General features: G+C 39.1%; 1 protein-coding gene across 2 annotated transcripts in view; it reads left to right on the plus strand.

The window, feature by feature from the left end:
• mphosph8 (M-phase phosphoprotein 8) overlaps positions 1-15,723 on the plus strand; it is a 29,818-nt gene extending 14,095 nt beyond the window's left edge. Inside the window, exons 8-14 of one of the 2 annotated variants that reach the window (XM_004573022.3) lie at positions 7,256-7,396; positions 7,567-7,653; positions 7,843-7,997; positions 8,210-8,361; positions 9,828-9,952; positions 10,353-10,436; positions 12,097-15,723. In XM_004573022.3, the coding sequence (XP_004573079.1) occupies positions 7,256-7,396; positions 7,567-7,653; positions 7,843-7,997; positions 8,210-8,361; positions 9,828-9,952; positions 10,353-10,436; positions 12,097-12,138 (786 nt within the window). In that variant the 3' untranslated portion in view covers positions 12,139-15,723. Of the gene's footprint in view, positions 1-2,410; positions 7,208-7,255; positions 7,397-7,566; positions 7,654-7,842; positions 7,998-8,209; positions 8,362-9,827; positions 9,953-10,352; positions 10,437-12,096 lie in introns of those variants that run through there. The other variant, XM_004573020.4, reaches the window with a different exon arrangement.
• Positions 15,724-16,984: the final 1,261 nt, after the last annotated feature.

A 16,984-nucleotide genomic window follows, 5' to 3' on the forward strand; every position in this document is an offset into this window, starting at 1 on the left:
ATGTGAGGGGGCAAACTCCTCAAGATGGGTGGTGACCATGGTGGCCATTTAGAAGTCGGCCATCTTGGATACAACTTTTGTTTTTTCAATAGGAAGAGGGCCATGTGACTAGGGATGGGTATCGTTTAGGTTTTATCCGATACCGGTGCCAAATCGGTACTTTTGAAACGGTGCCGGTGCTTAAACGGTGCTCGAACCGGTGCTTAAAGAATGGAGAACACAAAATTGGTCCAAAAACCTCTCATGTTCAGCTGTTTGTTTGTTTTTTTGTAAAAAGATAACAATGTTAGCCTTTTCTGCAGCTATGGGGCATATATGGTATCACTCTTGGCTGGAAGCAGTGCTTAAACAATGGAAAAAAAACACAAACTTTGTCCAAAAACCTCTCATGTTCAGCTGTTTCCCACTTTTTCTTTGGTCATTTTAGCCTTTTTGTCCAGGGTGAAGGGAGTATCTGCCATCAAACAAGAGGGCAGCCGCATGTAGCTATGATGATGTTTGCTAGTTCACCTTACATGCATTAATGTAATAACGTGGTTAGCCTACTCAACGTAAATTACACTCGAACAACATTAAGCTACTCACGCAGAGAAGAACGGCTGCTGCTGCATCATCATCCTCATCATTTCTGCTACACTGGTAGGGCTAGGGGCCAGGACTCTATTCTTCGGGTTTTTGGGGGCTGTTGCTCCGGGTCCGATAACTGGCAACCCACCCAACGTGCACAGTGTGAGGTCTCGCAGCAAGCTATCAAATATGGCGCATTTCTCGGCTTTTAAAAAAAACGCTATGCGTCGCCAGGTGTTTCATCGGATTTGAGGTGCTACCTCCTTTGACAGTATCACAGTATCAGCTTAAAGCACTTGTTGCAGGCTGCTGAGTTTGCATATTTTGCTGTGAAGTACAGCCAGACTTTTGACCGCTTCGCCTTGGACATTTTTAATCTGTAGCTCTGCTCTAACTGAACGTACGTACCTGGCCCTGCCTACTATCCTGGGAAACGTAAAATGATTGGCTAGAAGTGTATCACAGCTCAGGAAAAAAAAGCACCGAAATAAAGCACCGAAATGTGCGCTGCTTTTCGGTCTGGTTACTACCGTTTATGTCAGAACCGGTGCCATCATGGCACCGGACACCGGTACCCATCCCTACATGTGACACATCAAACTTATTGGTAATGTCACAAGAAAAACAATGGTGTGCTTGGTTTATACGTAACTTTATTCTTTCATGAGTTATTTACAAGTTTCTGACCACTTATAAAATGTGTTCAATGTGCTGCCCATTGTGTTGGATTGTCATTGCAACCCTCTTCTCCCACTCTTCACACACTGATAGCAACACCGCAGGAGAAATGCCAGCACAGGCATCCAGTATCTGTAGTTTCAGGTGCTGCACATCTCGTATCTTCACACCATAGACAACTGCCTTCAGATGACCCCAAAGATAAAAGTCTAAGGGGGTCAGATTGGGAGACCTTGGGGGCCATTCAACTGGCCCATGACGACCAATCCCCTTTCCAGGAAACTGTTCATCTAGGAATGCTCGGACCTGGCACCCATAATGTGGTGGTGCACCATCTTGCTGGAAGAACTCAGGGAACGTGCCAGCTTCAGTGCATAAAGAGGGAAACACATGTAGCAATTTCAAATATCCAGTGGCCTTGAGGTTTCCATTGATGAAGAATGGACCCACTATCGTTGTACCCCATATACCACACCAAACCATCTCTTTTGTTGTTCCAACAGTCTTGGAGGGATCCATCCACTGTGGGTTAGTGTCAGACCAATAGCGGTGGTTTTGTTTGTTAACTTCACCATTCACGAAACTTAGCAAGCAGTTTGCTAACTGTAGCATGGAAGATGGGTGGTCTCGTAGGGTGTCTTGCATTGAAATCTGCTGCAATGACCTGGTTACTGCGTTCACCAGATATCAACACAGTTTCGATCCGCTCCTCACGTGTTAACCTCTTCGACATGTCAATGGCTGTGAACAAAGAGAAACTTGTAAACAACTCATGAAAGAATAAAGTTACGTTGAAACCAAGCACACCATTGTTTTTCTTGTGACATTACCAATACGTTTGATGTGTCACATGGCCCTCTTCCTATTGAAAAAACAAAAGTTGTATCCAAGATGGCCGACTTCTAAATGGCCACCATGGTCACCACCCATCTTGAGGAGTTTGCCCCCTCACATATACTAATGTGCCACAAACAAGACTTTAATATCAGCAACCATTCCCATGTTATTACGGTGTATCCATATAAATGGCCCACCCTTACAAGGTCTTGATCAGAAAATTTACCAGGTTCAATAAAGCAAAAGCAAAAAAATTAAAACTGCATTCTAAATTGGATAAAGATTTTATCTCTTGCGTAGCAGTGATTCTCAATATTTGTCATTTTAGGAACTGCACAGAAGCCTGCTTTAAAAAGAAGACCTTGGAGTGAGAATGAGCAGGCTGCAGTGAAACGTTACTTGAGTGAATTTATCACAAGGATGAAGGTTCCGGGCAAAAAGGAGTGCAATGCTTGCATAGCTGCTGAGCCAGATCTCGGAGGAAGATCTTGGACAGACGTTAAAAACTATGTACACAACACACTACAGACAATGCGTAGGAGAAATAACATACAGAAGTCTGAGGGGAACCTTAATGTTTTGAATCCAAAGAGATCAAAAGCTGGAGTCCAAACCACAAAGACAACTTTGGAAGACACAAGCACTGTGTGTACTATGACAACAGTCGACCCAGATAACTTGAGAGAAAGTTCAAATTGTTGCATGACAATGCCGCTGCCGCCACCAGCAACCAACTTGGGAGATGCATCACCATTCTGCCAAGAGATTACTTCAAGTTACGCATCCTTGTGCTCATCTAGTACAGATATGGTCCATACAAGTCAACCATTGATTTCTACTTTCACACCATTGAATGCTACTGATACGCAAGTTGTTCCTACATTTACTCCACACAACACTACAAATGCCCTAATGCCTCCTCCATACACTTCAGAAAACAGCAGAATTATGCCATTGTCTCCTTCATATACACAGAATGCTACAAACATGCCACCTCCGTCTGTGTATGTACCACAGGACACTACAACGTCACAAATGATTCCTTCGTTTACCTCCCTTAATACTCCAAGTACCTCAATGGTTCCTACATTCACACAGTTAAATACTGTAAGTTCTCCAATGGTCAATCCATTCTCAACACTTAATGATGGAAGTAGGCCTATTATGTCTTCGTTTACACCTCTAAACCATTCAAGTTCACCACCTTACCCCTTAAGCCCATCGAGGGGCCCTGCAGCTGCACAGGTTGTCCCAACAATCCACGGACCCAGTCTTTCTGACAGAAGTCCGGTGGTATCTGAAAATGCGCCTATGTCTTCTGCAGGAAAACAAATCAATCCAGCTGTCAAGCCTCAAAAAAGAAACAAAAGGTTGTGGAGTGAGGAAGAACAGGCAGCAGTGAGGCGACAGCTTGGAGACTTCTCTAAGCTGGTAAAAGTGCCGGGCAAAAAGGACTGCGATGCGTGTTTAGCTGCTGAACCTGCCTTAAGCAGCAGAACATGGAGGGAGGTCAAATATTTTGTACATAATTCTATTCAGTCACTCAAAAGAAGAGGTCATACTGTTGCATCCAAACAAAGTGGAGGACAAGATCCAGAGACTCATAATTCAAACTCTGAGTGGGATGGTCCTGTTTATCTGTCCCTGTAAACGTTATTTGACATGCAGTATAACCACACGTTATCAGCAAGGTCTTAGATGTGAGAGGGACATCACTTTACCTCAATTTGTATAAGGTATAAAAATGAAACTGATGGAAATTAGTGTAACATACCATCGTAGCCACAAGACATTTATAGGCAGCCCTTTTATTCTTCAAATTAAAGACCCCAGAGTATCCCGGATCACGTTCAAGTATAAATTAAGCAATCAATTGCACAAATATACACTAAATGGGTGGAATTAGGGATGTTTGTACTGTAGCTTTGGCTTACAAGAAAATAAGCTTAGAATGCATATACTATCTAACACTGTCAGGTTGTCTCTAGGAAATATTCTAATTGAGTTTTGTGATCGTTTAGCAGACTTGAACCTCATTTTTGCCTGTAATGTTTCACTAGTGAAATCATTTTTGGGTGACAAGTAGTGCCACCCAAATATGCTTTCCCACACTGTAGTTGTAAAAATGATAACACCAAGAGTTGTTTGGAAATCCCACCTCCACTGTGGACAGGGCAGCCCATTTTAGAGCAAAGATGGCCTCTGGGCATTTACAGGGGGATTTTTACTTGTCTTTGAGATGTACTTTATGCATCCGTCTTACTGCCTGTATCAATTTTAGTAGCATTTTTTAATGTGTTTTGGTGATTAGAAATCAAAAGCCTACCAGCAACCTTTGCAGTGAAACCGTCCAGCGTGATAGATTTACTTTGCCGTTTACCCAAACAAGCCCAGGTGTACTATATTCTTGCTTTAGCCAGTAGCATATATTGTAGATAGCTTGCAGCAGTAATAATATACCTTCCTTGCTGATAATAGAGAATTAGGAGCTGTGTGTATCTATAGCTGAAATATCAAAAGCACTTTCTTTCTTTAAAGATCCACTTAATACTTATCTATTATTATACTTTTATCTTTAACAATCTGCCTAAAAGGTGTGTTGTATTTTTGTATACCCATACAGTGACTGTGTATAGCATTTTAGCATTTAATTGTATTTAGTGTACTCTAATTTTAGTTAAAATACACTACATTTGACTCATTTACATTACTTTATAGTATGTTTTTATTTTCTAGATGTTTATAACATTAATATCCAGTTGCCAAGAACAAATTGCCTTATGGCTGGGTTGCTGTCGTTCCCACTGGCTTCCACTTTGTCATAATACCTGCAGAAGCAGCATGCCTAGGTGCTCGTTTTTGCACACCTGTGGCCGTGGAAGTGATTGGAATATTTGGATGGGTAACTGAATACTTTTGGCAATATACTGTATGCATAATTGTCTAGCAGACATTAGACAGAGGATGAGGATGTTCGTTTCTGTTTACGGTTTCTAAGTATATTTCGCATTTCATTTTAAGGAGGAATTTGTGGCTTGGTTAGTTCAGCCCAGAGTGATGGATACAGGTTTGGAGACTGACTAATCAAAGTGATCACATTTTAGTTAAAAAATGAGTGAAGCACTTCCTCACGTTCAGTGTGTTGCTTCTTTCAGACTGGACATTCAACAAGAGTTGTGGTGTTGATGATCTGTTATTTAGGTCAGTCAACTTTGTAGATGCCATAGTCAGGACATTTGCAAAGAAAATGTAATCTTGAGTCATTTTTACCAGTAAATATTCAAAGACTGGACAGCATTGCTGCTTTCATTCACATTTAAAAGCTTTTCTGTTAAGATCAATAGTAGCTGTAGTGAACCTGTTTTTAAGAAACCAGCGTTCGCCCTTTCATACCAAAGCTATTAGTGTTGGACACACATAAGACTGACTGCAATAGATTACACAGCCAGGTTAGATAGCACATTGCCATGTGATTTTCATCACGTCTTTCCTGTGTTGTTGCCGCCTTGTTAAAAAGGGTACATCTGTGTTACAGTGTATACCAGTAGTTACATATACAGCTGTATTTGGAAGATGAATCTGTGAATGGTATTGATGGTAATGATACAAATGATTGTTCAGGCACTACCATTGTTGTTTAATGTTGCAAAACTAATGTTTTTCCCTGCGTAGAAGTTACATTGTTTTTATTGATGTTGTATAAGCACTTTATGTATTAGTCTTCATGTTGCCTTCAGTTAATACTTCATATCAAAAATCTGCTTGTACAATAAAATGCTTCTTGGCTTAAAATTTTAAAACTGGTGACAAGTGTTAAATGATTTCCCTTGATTTCCCGTTTGTTGGGTGAAGGTTTGCAGCTGTATTGATTTGATAAACCTGACTATTTTATACTCATGCTAACAGTAAAATTATACTTGGTCACATATTTTGATGTTTAAAGTGGCCGTGCAAACATGTTACACATGTTCAATATCTGAAATCGATATGTCAGCAAAGTAACTATTGCTAAACAGCATTAAAATAGCTGAAACTCCAGGAAATCTCAAGGTGCATGCATTTGTCATAAACCACGTAATAAAATGCTGATTTGATGATAAAATTACCAAAAAAAAACAATGTCAGAACAAGTAAGCCTCACAAGCCAGTTACACTTGTACACATTTCAGTGCCTGACTTTAGGTCGTTGTAGATGTGTGTGGTTGTAGCAGCAGACGAACCCAGATATGGGTCAAAAGAATCTATACTCTGTGCAAAAGTAATGGTATAAAAATGCAAAACATTTCATCGCCCAAAGCAGTGCGATGACAAGTCGACGTATTCCTAGAATCTCAAGGCTACTTTGGTAAACAGGCTGTATTAAGTGTTTTCTAAATACATTTTTTATAGTAAATATTGATTATTATTGTTGTCATGCAGATATGTAAATGTAGTATTTTTTTTTATTGTTTAGTTTTTTAATATTGAGACTATATAAGTACATTAAAAAAAAAAAATCTATTTCTAACCCATATTTTTGTGAAGATGTTCAAGTAAATATATCACAACGTAATACTATATTAGCTTCAGTTTTGCACAAGGAGGTATTGATATTAAACTTGCAAACTGATAAGCAGGTTATTAATCATCTTCAAAAGCTGCCTGTTGAGCAGTTAGTCTTCTGTAAGTAAAAATGTAAACAATCATATCTATGGTACTTCTCAAGACAGCAAGATAGACATGACCACTGTAACGTCATCCATTGTTTAAGGTGGTCGCGTTAGTCATCAAAAAGAATGCAGGTTTAAGATACAACTGTGTTAGGTTTTGTTTTCAGATTAAGAAAACAAGCCGGTGTTATATACAGTTTGTGGTGTATGGTAAATATCTAACTAAAACTATATTGACTGGCTGCACTGGTTAGTATCTAAATTGGGATTGGTAAGTATTTAGCAGGGATATCACCATAACTTTATTATTATACGAATAATGATTTCATTGTGTTTGCAAATGGGGCATTGTACAAGGAGCTTCTCTTCACAGTGTTGTGTACAAATCATGCCCAGAAAACTGCACATGGTAATTCACTTTTTAGGCATTTCTATACAGTGCAATGGACTCCACTGCAGGTCTGTAAAAAGCTTATTGTTTTACAGCCTTTGTTTTAGTTCTGTGTCTATCTGTTTGTGTGCAGGATGGCAGTTGTATGACCCTCACCATGCTGGCAGCAATAGGGGGGCAGGATGACATCCTCAGGTTACTGATTAAAAAGGGGGTGAGAGTGAATAAACGACAGAAGAACGGCACTACAGCCCTGATGCATGCTGCTGAAAAGGTAACTCTATCTTTTATGTAAGTTAATCCTGCAGCCTTTAACTATACTGTGCATACAATTTTAATTCAAATTCTCAGTCAAAGCCAAACCAGTCAAAGACTCTGAAATAAAGGCATCTGCCTCTTTTGTTTTATCTTGTAAACACTTGATTCCCGTTTGTGTCATCCCAGAATTGTTTGACAACTGTTGCAATCCTACTGGAGGCCGGGGCTTATGTAAATGCTCAGACGCTGAGTGGGGAGACGGCGCTGATGAAGGTAACACTAGACAAACACTAACGGTCACTTTGGTTTTAATTAGTGCAAAATTACAGTTTGCATGCAGATTACAAATGGTGCTGTTTCATAGCAGATCAGTCAGAAATTATATATTTACTTTATAGTCCTTACCTGTGGTGTACCAGTATGAGGTTTCTTTAGAGAAGTTCATTACGTCCTTCCTTTTAGGCATGCAAAAGAGGGAACGCTGATGTTGTGCGCCTCCTGCTGGAGTATGGAGCTGACTGCAACATCCTGTCCAAACACCAGAACACAGCTATGTACTTCGCCCAGCAAAGCAAAAACCTGACGGTGTGTGACTTCATCAAGGACCACATCAGCATGTGAGTGCTAACCACATCATCACATCATAGTTTCATCAGTTTGGTGATGTTTTTGGAGACAGCATAGTGTGAATTAATATTTAAAGAGACAAACATTTACTTTGGTTTCTATCCTTAAAAGGAATGTCAGTAAATTTTGTCCTGCACTGTAGTGGTAAAACCAGTTTTACTACCAAATATATTTGGTTACACAGAACTAATTTATGTTGCAGGCTGTCCAGTGTGGCGGAGGACACCATCCGAGCATACTTTGAGTCTCGTCTGGTGCTGTTGGAGCCCGTCTTCCCTCTGGCCTGCCACAGGCTTTGTGAGGGTCCAGACTTCTCTATGGATTTTACCTTCAAGTCACAGCCTCAACCAGAGGGTAACCCCAAATTTTTACATATTTTTACATTACCTGATATGCAAAAACACCACCTCACTCGAGAGGTGGTGTATTTGCTGTTTTTCTGTTGCCAGACAGATTCATGAATTTTGTTTTTATCATGTCTGGCCATGCTTGGCAAGGATGCTACTCTTTTAGTAGCTTTGTGCTACTGATACATTTTTTACAGACTGCATAAAAGGAGGATAACACTGCAGACATCAGATACTGAGTACTGTTGAAAAGGATGAACGCTACTTACATTAGAATTCTTAATTGATTCATATTATGTACGTTTTAATATACCATTGAGGTGATTTGTTTTAAACATTTTGCTGATTTGAAGTCTTTCCAAGAACATAAATCTAAAAGCTAAAAACCTTTAGGCTGTTGACATTAATAAAATGTTTTGTAAATGACATCCCGAGAGAAAATAAAACTGCCTTTGAACTGTGATGTTTTATACATATTTATTTGAAAAGGTAATTTACAAACGCTCAATTTTAGCTACAAAACACAAGAAAATATCCAAAGATGAGGGAACTGCGGACAGGACAGTTTTACACCTGCAACAGCTTAGATTAATAGGTACTTGAGCAGATGCTACCAATGAACATACATATCTAAATAGATGTTGTCAAGATAAAAAGATTACTCAGATTTGTATGTCTCTTTCAATCTTTAAAGTGAAACTTCCACAGTTCATATTACATGAAGGCAAAAGTAAATTGACCAGGAGTTGGGGAACTTCGGGCCTCAAGGGCCAGTTTCCTGCAGGTTTTAGATGTGTCCTTGATCCAACACAGCTGATTTAAATGGCTAAATTACCTCCTCAACATTTTTTTGAAGTTCTCCAGAGGCCTGGTAACGAACTAATCATTTGATTCAGGTGTGGTGACCCAGGGTGAGATCTAAACCCTGCAGGACACTGGCTCTTGAGGCCTGGAGTTTCCCACCCCTGGCATAGACCATACAATGCAGTCCAGCAGACATTATGAGGTATTATGAAATAAAGATGTAAATTCATATTTGGAACATTTTCTTTCCATTAGTCTGTAAGAAGACTTGTTATGGAAGCAAATTAGCCCAAACTCCCAAAATTGACCAGTGTGTGCAGTTTTTAGCTGCACTGTCTCACCTTAAACTGTAAACTGAACCTGCTATTCGGCTAGTACAAAGTGTAATGATGGATTGTGTTGCTGTGTGACAAGCACTGGTTATAGTGCAGAATGAAATCATTTGAGGTCATGGTCAAAGGCTAAACATCGTACCTCCTGCACATCACTTGTGTCCGGGCCTTCGTATGAGAACGGTCCGAACATTACCCCGACGTTTTCCAGAGTTGATGTGCAAAAATGGCTTCAAATGTCAACGTCATTAGAACGTTATCCCACTAATGTGTTGGCTATAAATTTCTATTCCAATCGAACCTTTCTGTGAAGTTTTATCATCCCTCCTACTTCCAGGTTCAGGTATCCTCCTCTTCATCTTCCACGCCAACTTCCTGAATGAGATCACAGCCAGGCTATGCGGACCTTGCAGTGTGCACGCCGTGGTGCTCAACGATAAGTTCCAGCTGCCCATTTTCCTGGTTGGTTGAAATGATGATTACACAACAGTTGGTTAAAAACAAAATGTGCCAAGTGATTAATGAAAGATAAAATTGAGAAATTTGATAAACTATAAAACAAATCGACAAAAATAAAACTGAAAAACGATTTTAATCCATCTGATTTTTATTATATTAAATCCTCCTTTGATATCATTCAGAGTGGTCGTTTGTCTATTGTTTACCCTCACTCTCTCTCTTTACAGTGTTTTTCACTATTGCTGCTTTGAGCAAATGAACAAGCAGTTCACAGGAGACCATGCAGCCATGTTTAATGTCACTGTGTGGATTCAATGTACTTCACCTCATTAAATCGTTTAAATTTAGGCCACAGTGCTAATTTTTGCTTATTTTTTTCTACTTTTTGCCTTCAACGTTTCAGGATAGTCACTTCATCTACTCTTTCAGCCCGAATCCAGGCGTCAACAAACTCTTCATTCGCCTTGCAGAGGCGCCAGCAGCCAAGGTGACACACACACACACACACACACACACACACACACACACACACAGTGAGACACAAACATATGAAACATCTTAATCAGGCATACAAAGGTCACTGCTTCTAACCAGCCCATTGGGAAATCTGACTAAATGTTTTTGAAACTGAGGAATGCGATTTTATTTTTCATGATTTAAAAGAAGAATAAATAATACCACAAATGGTCATTATTAATGATTTACGTGTAGAACTAGGCATGTCCATTATCTTAAAGGCAACCCAAAGAAATATACAAAGTTGTTTTTTTGTTTTTTTACAGAAACCTTTCAATGCAATCTTTGGTTTTTGGCTGCAACATCAATCTAAGTTTAGCCAGCTACCACAAATAACAAAGCTTCTATGTTTGTGTCAGAGTTGATCTTGTCAAGCATCCAGAATCCTGTAACGTTTGCTCTCACGCTCCGATTTTACCGTTTTTAAAAAGACACTGCATGCAGCTGAGTGGGTTTGTCTTTTTCAGTCATGACAGAAGACACTTCATCCTCAAAGATGATACCTGGGCCTGTCTGTGTGCTACTCTCACTGGCATTCAATCCAAACCCAGTTTGTCCCCAGAACATGTATACATTTTTAAAGTGGGTCATCGATATATAGTTTCATTATAAGTAAGTTAATAAATGAACTGGATGCTCTGGGTTTCATTTGTAGTTGTTACTCTCAGTTCATTTCATTGTTTTCTTCAGTCTGTCCTCAGCTATTGTTGACTTCCATATTGATGATCTATCATATCTGCTACAGAATTTCTTAACGTTGGAAAATCTTTTAGTCTAATATAACACACCTAACCACAGGCCCAACCTATTTTTACTCCTGGTTTATGTATAGACCCCCCACACAGCCCTCTGTCCTAGTGTCTAACCGCCAATGCGTCATTTTTGACACAGTTTTACAGGCACGGCTTTCTTCTCCGAAGCAAACTACACAGACAGCTATCTTTAATGTGCAGCCAGGTTTTCAGATCTCTTCTCTGTTTTTTTTCCTGTATCAGCACCTACATTTTCAATATCGATGACTTGGTTAATTAGTGCAATAGTATCTGCTCATGAGCTCTTGATAATGTGGCTCCCTTATTAACCCCAACTGCCAGTGACAATGATATTCCTCCCCATAGCAGAGAGTGTAGAAATGCTGACATAGCCTCGACTACCTTCATAGGAAGGAGTTTCTCTCCACGCTCAACAAAGTTATAAAAGATGTAAGAGCTTCATTAATGAAAACAGGCACAATCTAAGGCTGCATGCCATTGTTAGGGACTGTTTCCTTACTGTTTTATCTTCCTGTGCCCTCACTGTCAGTGGAGAAACGCGTCACTGTAACCTTGCAGTTGCTTTTGATGTGTTTTAGTAGTTTTGGGGCGAAAAAGTAATATCAGACTTTGGAAACGCACACAGTATTTTTCAATAGGATATCCTCACTGCTGGTTTTCATGTTAATAACTCAAATCATCAGCTTTACTTTTTGTATTTGTTCGAGTCAAAAAAAGTAAAACATTTTGCAGCAGAAAACAGGAAACAGTTTGAATTGTTAGTCATCCAATCATAAAGCTGAATTTCTTTTGATAAGTAGAGAGGATCCAAAAGTCGAAGCATCTCAGCAGCGTTTCCGTCTGATCTTCTCTCCTCAGGTCAAGCTCCTCATCTGCGCGTACAGAGTGCAGCTGCAGTGACGCGCTCTCTGATGATGTTAATGTCATACCAAGCTTGGACAACACATCATTCCACATGCAGATTCTGAGCAGCAGCTGAGATACTTTACCAAGCACGTTACCCTCTGAGAAGGAAAAAAAAAGTTGTTGTTGTGAGGTGAAATTTAAAGCTGGCTTCCCGAGATGGAAGTGCACATTCTTGACAACTGAAGTTCAGCGATGAGATCTGACTCCAGACCAGGCCCGAGCGCGGTGAGGGCCAACATATGCAGCATAAATGTGAGGATCTTACAGAGACTTGCGTAACCTTTGAGCAGTCCGTCCTTTGTGGGAGGTGCCATCACTACGCAGTTATCGGCGATCGGAAACTGTTACCGGAGGAGCTTTGAAGACGGACGTCAACCTGTGTCGTGCCTTTCTCCAAGTTCCACCTTCTGTCGGGGTGGATCTGTTAGACATGTGTGTTGATTGTGTCTATTCTGGTGAATTTGAAGAATATGAAGAGGGGATTTTCAATCACTGTTTATTTAGGGGGGGGTTTCATGTTTTTAGCATTTTACTTGGACCAATGGAAATCTTTTTCATGCATGTTGTTTTTGGTAACACATTTCTTTATGGATTTTTCTTCATGTTCTAACTCTACCCTTAAATAATATTAACATTTCTGTTCAGTTCTCTTCCCTTAATAATTAACATCTCTTTATTTGTGCTAAGTCTGTGTTGTTTGTTGGTATTTCACTTTAGTAGAGCGGTGTGAGGTTAAACACGGATTCTGGGGAACAGACACAATACATGCATCCATAAATTTTCCATCCACTGGCCCATTGTCTTGTTTACCACTTGTCATTACACTAGTGTGAGGTTGTTTCAAAGTGTGACTTAGAGAGTTTTTAGTGAATGAAGAAGAGTTTTGCCTTCCATGCACAGAGTTGCTGTTTATATTTCCTGCTCTGTACAGACTATATATAATTATATACATATATGCAGTTATAAGGTGTCATGTGATGACCGCTGATGTTTTTGTTCCTTTTTGAGTTAATTTATTTCGTTTGTACAGGAAAACACTCTGGGCTTAAATGTCTCAAACTGCCCGGCTAGTACATTGAAGAACCCCATATTTACCATCTCTATCACTGCTGTGCTGAGCCTACTTACTGCTCCCTTTCAGTCTCCTCAAGCAACCTTCTTTGTTTTTAATCATCTGATATTAAAGGAGCCCAAACTGGAGGATACCAAATCCAAGTATCTGTTATTGACATTCTTCTGCATAAACACACCTAGCTGCGTGATGTTGCCTACAAACCCAGCTCAGGCTAGCAATATGTCTTTAAATTGCAGCAGTGCTGTTTGATTGGATGTCTCCATGCTGCCTTAATGTTCACTTTTTACATTAGTTTGTAGATCTTTGTGGTTCAAGCTGAGTGACTGAAAGTAAAGAAAATATCCAGATTTACATTTTTTTTTTTTTTTTATTGTGTTTTAATTCAACACATTGCATATACTGTAATGGTGACTCCACTTACTGCTATTATCTCTCATTCCTATAGGTAACTACCAGTTTTGTGGACTAAGTTAACAATGGTACAAAAAGCATTAGTGGTGATGTTGTAGCTACGAGAGAACAAAAGAGATTTGCTGTATTTGCACTGTAACAGGCTTTGTAAGAAAAGAGGGTTGGCATGGTAACGTCTTAGTAGTGAAACTTACCTTTAAGTTGCATGTTAACATTCATGGTGGCGCGGTGTTGGTGGTGCGGTTAGTGAAGGTTGTGGGTTTGACAGCCGCCGGGGCGTTCCTGTCTCTCGGATTTTCTCCAGTTGCTCCGGCCTCTTCCCAGAGATATGCATGTTAGGTTAAATGGTGATTCTAAATTTGCTGTAGGTGTGAATGTGAGATGCCTGGTTCTCTCTTTGCCGTGTGAGATACCGGCAACCGCTCGCCTTATGACAGCAGCGATAGGCTCCAGTTCTCCCGGCAATCCTGAACTGGGTAAACAGTTCAGAAAACAGATGTTCACAATCAGCTGCTCATCCCACTGGCTACAGTTTGATCTGCGGTTTTAAAGAAACTTAGGTCTGCTCTGTGTTTCTGTCACTTTATGACCATATACTTGTCAGGTGTAGTGTTTTTTAAATCGCGCTGCATACTTCTGGCTCCTGTGGTGTCACAGCTTTCAGACTCCCTATATTTTTTTAATAGGCATCCAGATGCTTCAAAAATCAAGCGCAGCCTTACAGCAAGCTGACACTCTGTAATAAGATTTCAAATTTGACTACTTTCGCTTTGCTCAGCGCATGCATGCAGTGCATTTCACCTTATGGCATTAAAAGGGAGCAAATCTGAAACCCTGTCTTAAGACACCTGTAGCCTGTTCTTATCTCAGTACAGCGTGAGGAATCGGTACATGGAGTAGGTGTTTTGGTGTCGGATACCAGAGACGAGCACGATACGAAGGAAGACGTGAAACTGGAATATCTGAAAAGCCAAAGACAGATCTAGCTCAGATATCACCGCTGAGGTTTTCTGTTTTACAATTTCAGCTAAACGGTTTGAAATGCATTCTGATGTTTTGTGTTACTTGATATATTTTTTCTAGCTTCCCACATTGTGATTGGTTTCCACTTATTGCAAATTGGAGTAAAAAAACAAACAGCCTCCATAAACTCGCTTCTGACGTGTAAAGCATCTCAGTGAAGTCCACCATCACTTAAGTTACATAAGGACAAAATACATGCATTGCTATTACTGTGACTGTGACCACTATGATTGTTTGTGAGTCAGTCAGTGTTAGAGCAGAAGTGTTCACTTTAATGTATTACACATTTGTGGTCAGTTTCAGGAGTGCTAAATTACTTTCACATAACAAATGAAAGGAAGGATTCAGACCATTAAAGATGTTTTAAACTACAGCAGTAATGATTAAACCGCAGAGTTGGTTTTTTTTAGTTGTTTCAGAGCAATGGGAAGCTTGTTTTTAATGATGAGAACTGTCTCCTGATTCTGTATAACAGTTTCTCACCGCCTTGTCGGCACCTTCCTTTACCCGTACAGTCGCTTCACTTTGACTTTGACTTTTTTATTTGGCTCTGAATGTTTGCGCAGATAGATGCACTGTTTGTGTGAAAGAGTTCACTGTTGTTTGTAGAGGTGCTGCTTACCTGAGGCCGTCTCTCTGCCCTAAATAAAATGTGTGCATATATTTGCACACACTGCTGGGTTTCATTCATTATATGGAAAGTTGTTTTTTTTTATTATTATTATTATTATTCAGTCTGAAAAATAAGGTTGTTGTACATGATAAGTCATCTGCTTAATACATGTTTTTGCCTAGTTTTTGTACAATATTTAGTATAAAAGCTCCTCTATAAAAGATAAGCAATGTTCTCCTGCCTTTCATACTTCTCTTACTTTTCCATGGACTTGCATTATTTGCACTTTTTTTTTTTTTTTGATTAGTCATCTCAATTATGATTTTTATTCATAAGTATTGAGCAGTTGAAGGTATATGGATGATAGAGGTTTGCCATTGGGAGGTATAAACGCATGCAGCTAATATCAGTGCTGTAAAACTAAAACCTAGCATGATTAAACATTTCTACAAATTGATCTAATTCACACTTGATGACAGTTTGTTTGTTTTAGCTCAAATGTGTGTCATTTTTGGTCAGAGACACCTGGAATCTCCACCAAATTCCTTTTTTTTTTTTTAAATCCAAGATGGCAGTACATTGAAACAGCACCACTCAGAGGACGGATAGAAAAAAATCCCTGAGAGTTTTAAAAGAAGATGCATGAAGCTAAACCTGTCTTGGAAAGGCAGTCTTTAAACAAAAATATTAAAAACAAAAAAAACAAACATCTGTGTGAAGGAAATTTATTTAGCAAGTAAAAGTTACATTTTCATATTCTACTATGCTACATTCAGACAGAAATACTGTACTTTGTATTTTCCACAATTATCTGATAATTTAGTTAGTGGTTACTTTACAGTTACAGATGTAAAAAATAAATAAAATTACATGCTGAAGATAGCATAGATGATTTTTAAGGCCGATACCAATACCGATATTTGGTGACTTAAAAATCAAATATTCCAACATACTAGCCAATGTTACTATGATGCCGATTTTTCAGGCAAATTAAACCTAAACCGATTTCCCTAACATTTTTTTTTTATGTTTCGTTAATTATTTACTAATTTATGATCTGACTGGCTTTGCTCGAATCAGCTAGTTATTGCTTGTGGCATTCCAAACACCTCGCCAATAGGAAAGTTGCAGAGTGCCCTCTGGTGGCCAAACTATGCAACATCAACACATATTTGTTTTAAACAAAAATAAATAAACAAATAATATGGCTGAAGGGTGTTTTTGCTGTCTCGCTAGACCTTCTACTTTGTCCTGCTACGTATTAATATGATATGCATCATTATGGTTGAGCTGTTGCTCATTTAAATAATGTAGAGTCCTCAACATTTTAATAAATCGAGTAAGATAATTCCAACTAAACAAAATCTAAGAGTATTGTAGTGTAGCAAAGAACAGCTCCCACTTTTAAAGAGACTGAATATTGTAAGATCATTTTATTGGTCATTACGTGTAAATCATTTTAAAGCTTCGCAAGGAAAAATGACAGGTGAAAAGTGTATATTGAACTGCTAATCTGTTTGTCAATACATTTCTGGAATCCCTCTTTGGCACACAGACAGAAGTAGAAGAGAAACTCATCCTTTACCTAAATAATGTGTAAGTAATGCTTACACCAGAATAACTTTCATTGGAAAGCATTACAAGTTTCTCTCCTACTGTTTTGAATGTTACTGAGAATGGGTAAAATCACAACTTCATCATTTATTACTTGTGACATT

Source organism: Maylandia zebra, linkage group LG16, assembly GCF_041146795.1.
Source record: "Maylandia zebra isolate NMK-2024a linkage group LG16, Mzebra_GT3a, whole genome shotgun sequence".
In the NCBI taxonomy this organism is placed as follows: Eukaryota; Metazoa; Chordata; class Actinopteri; order Cichliformes; family Cichlidae; genus Maylandia; species Maylandia zebra.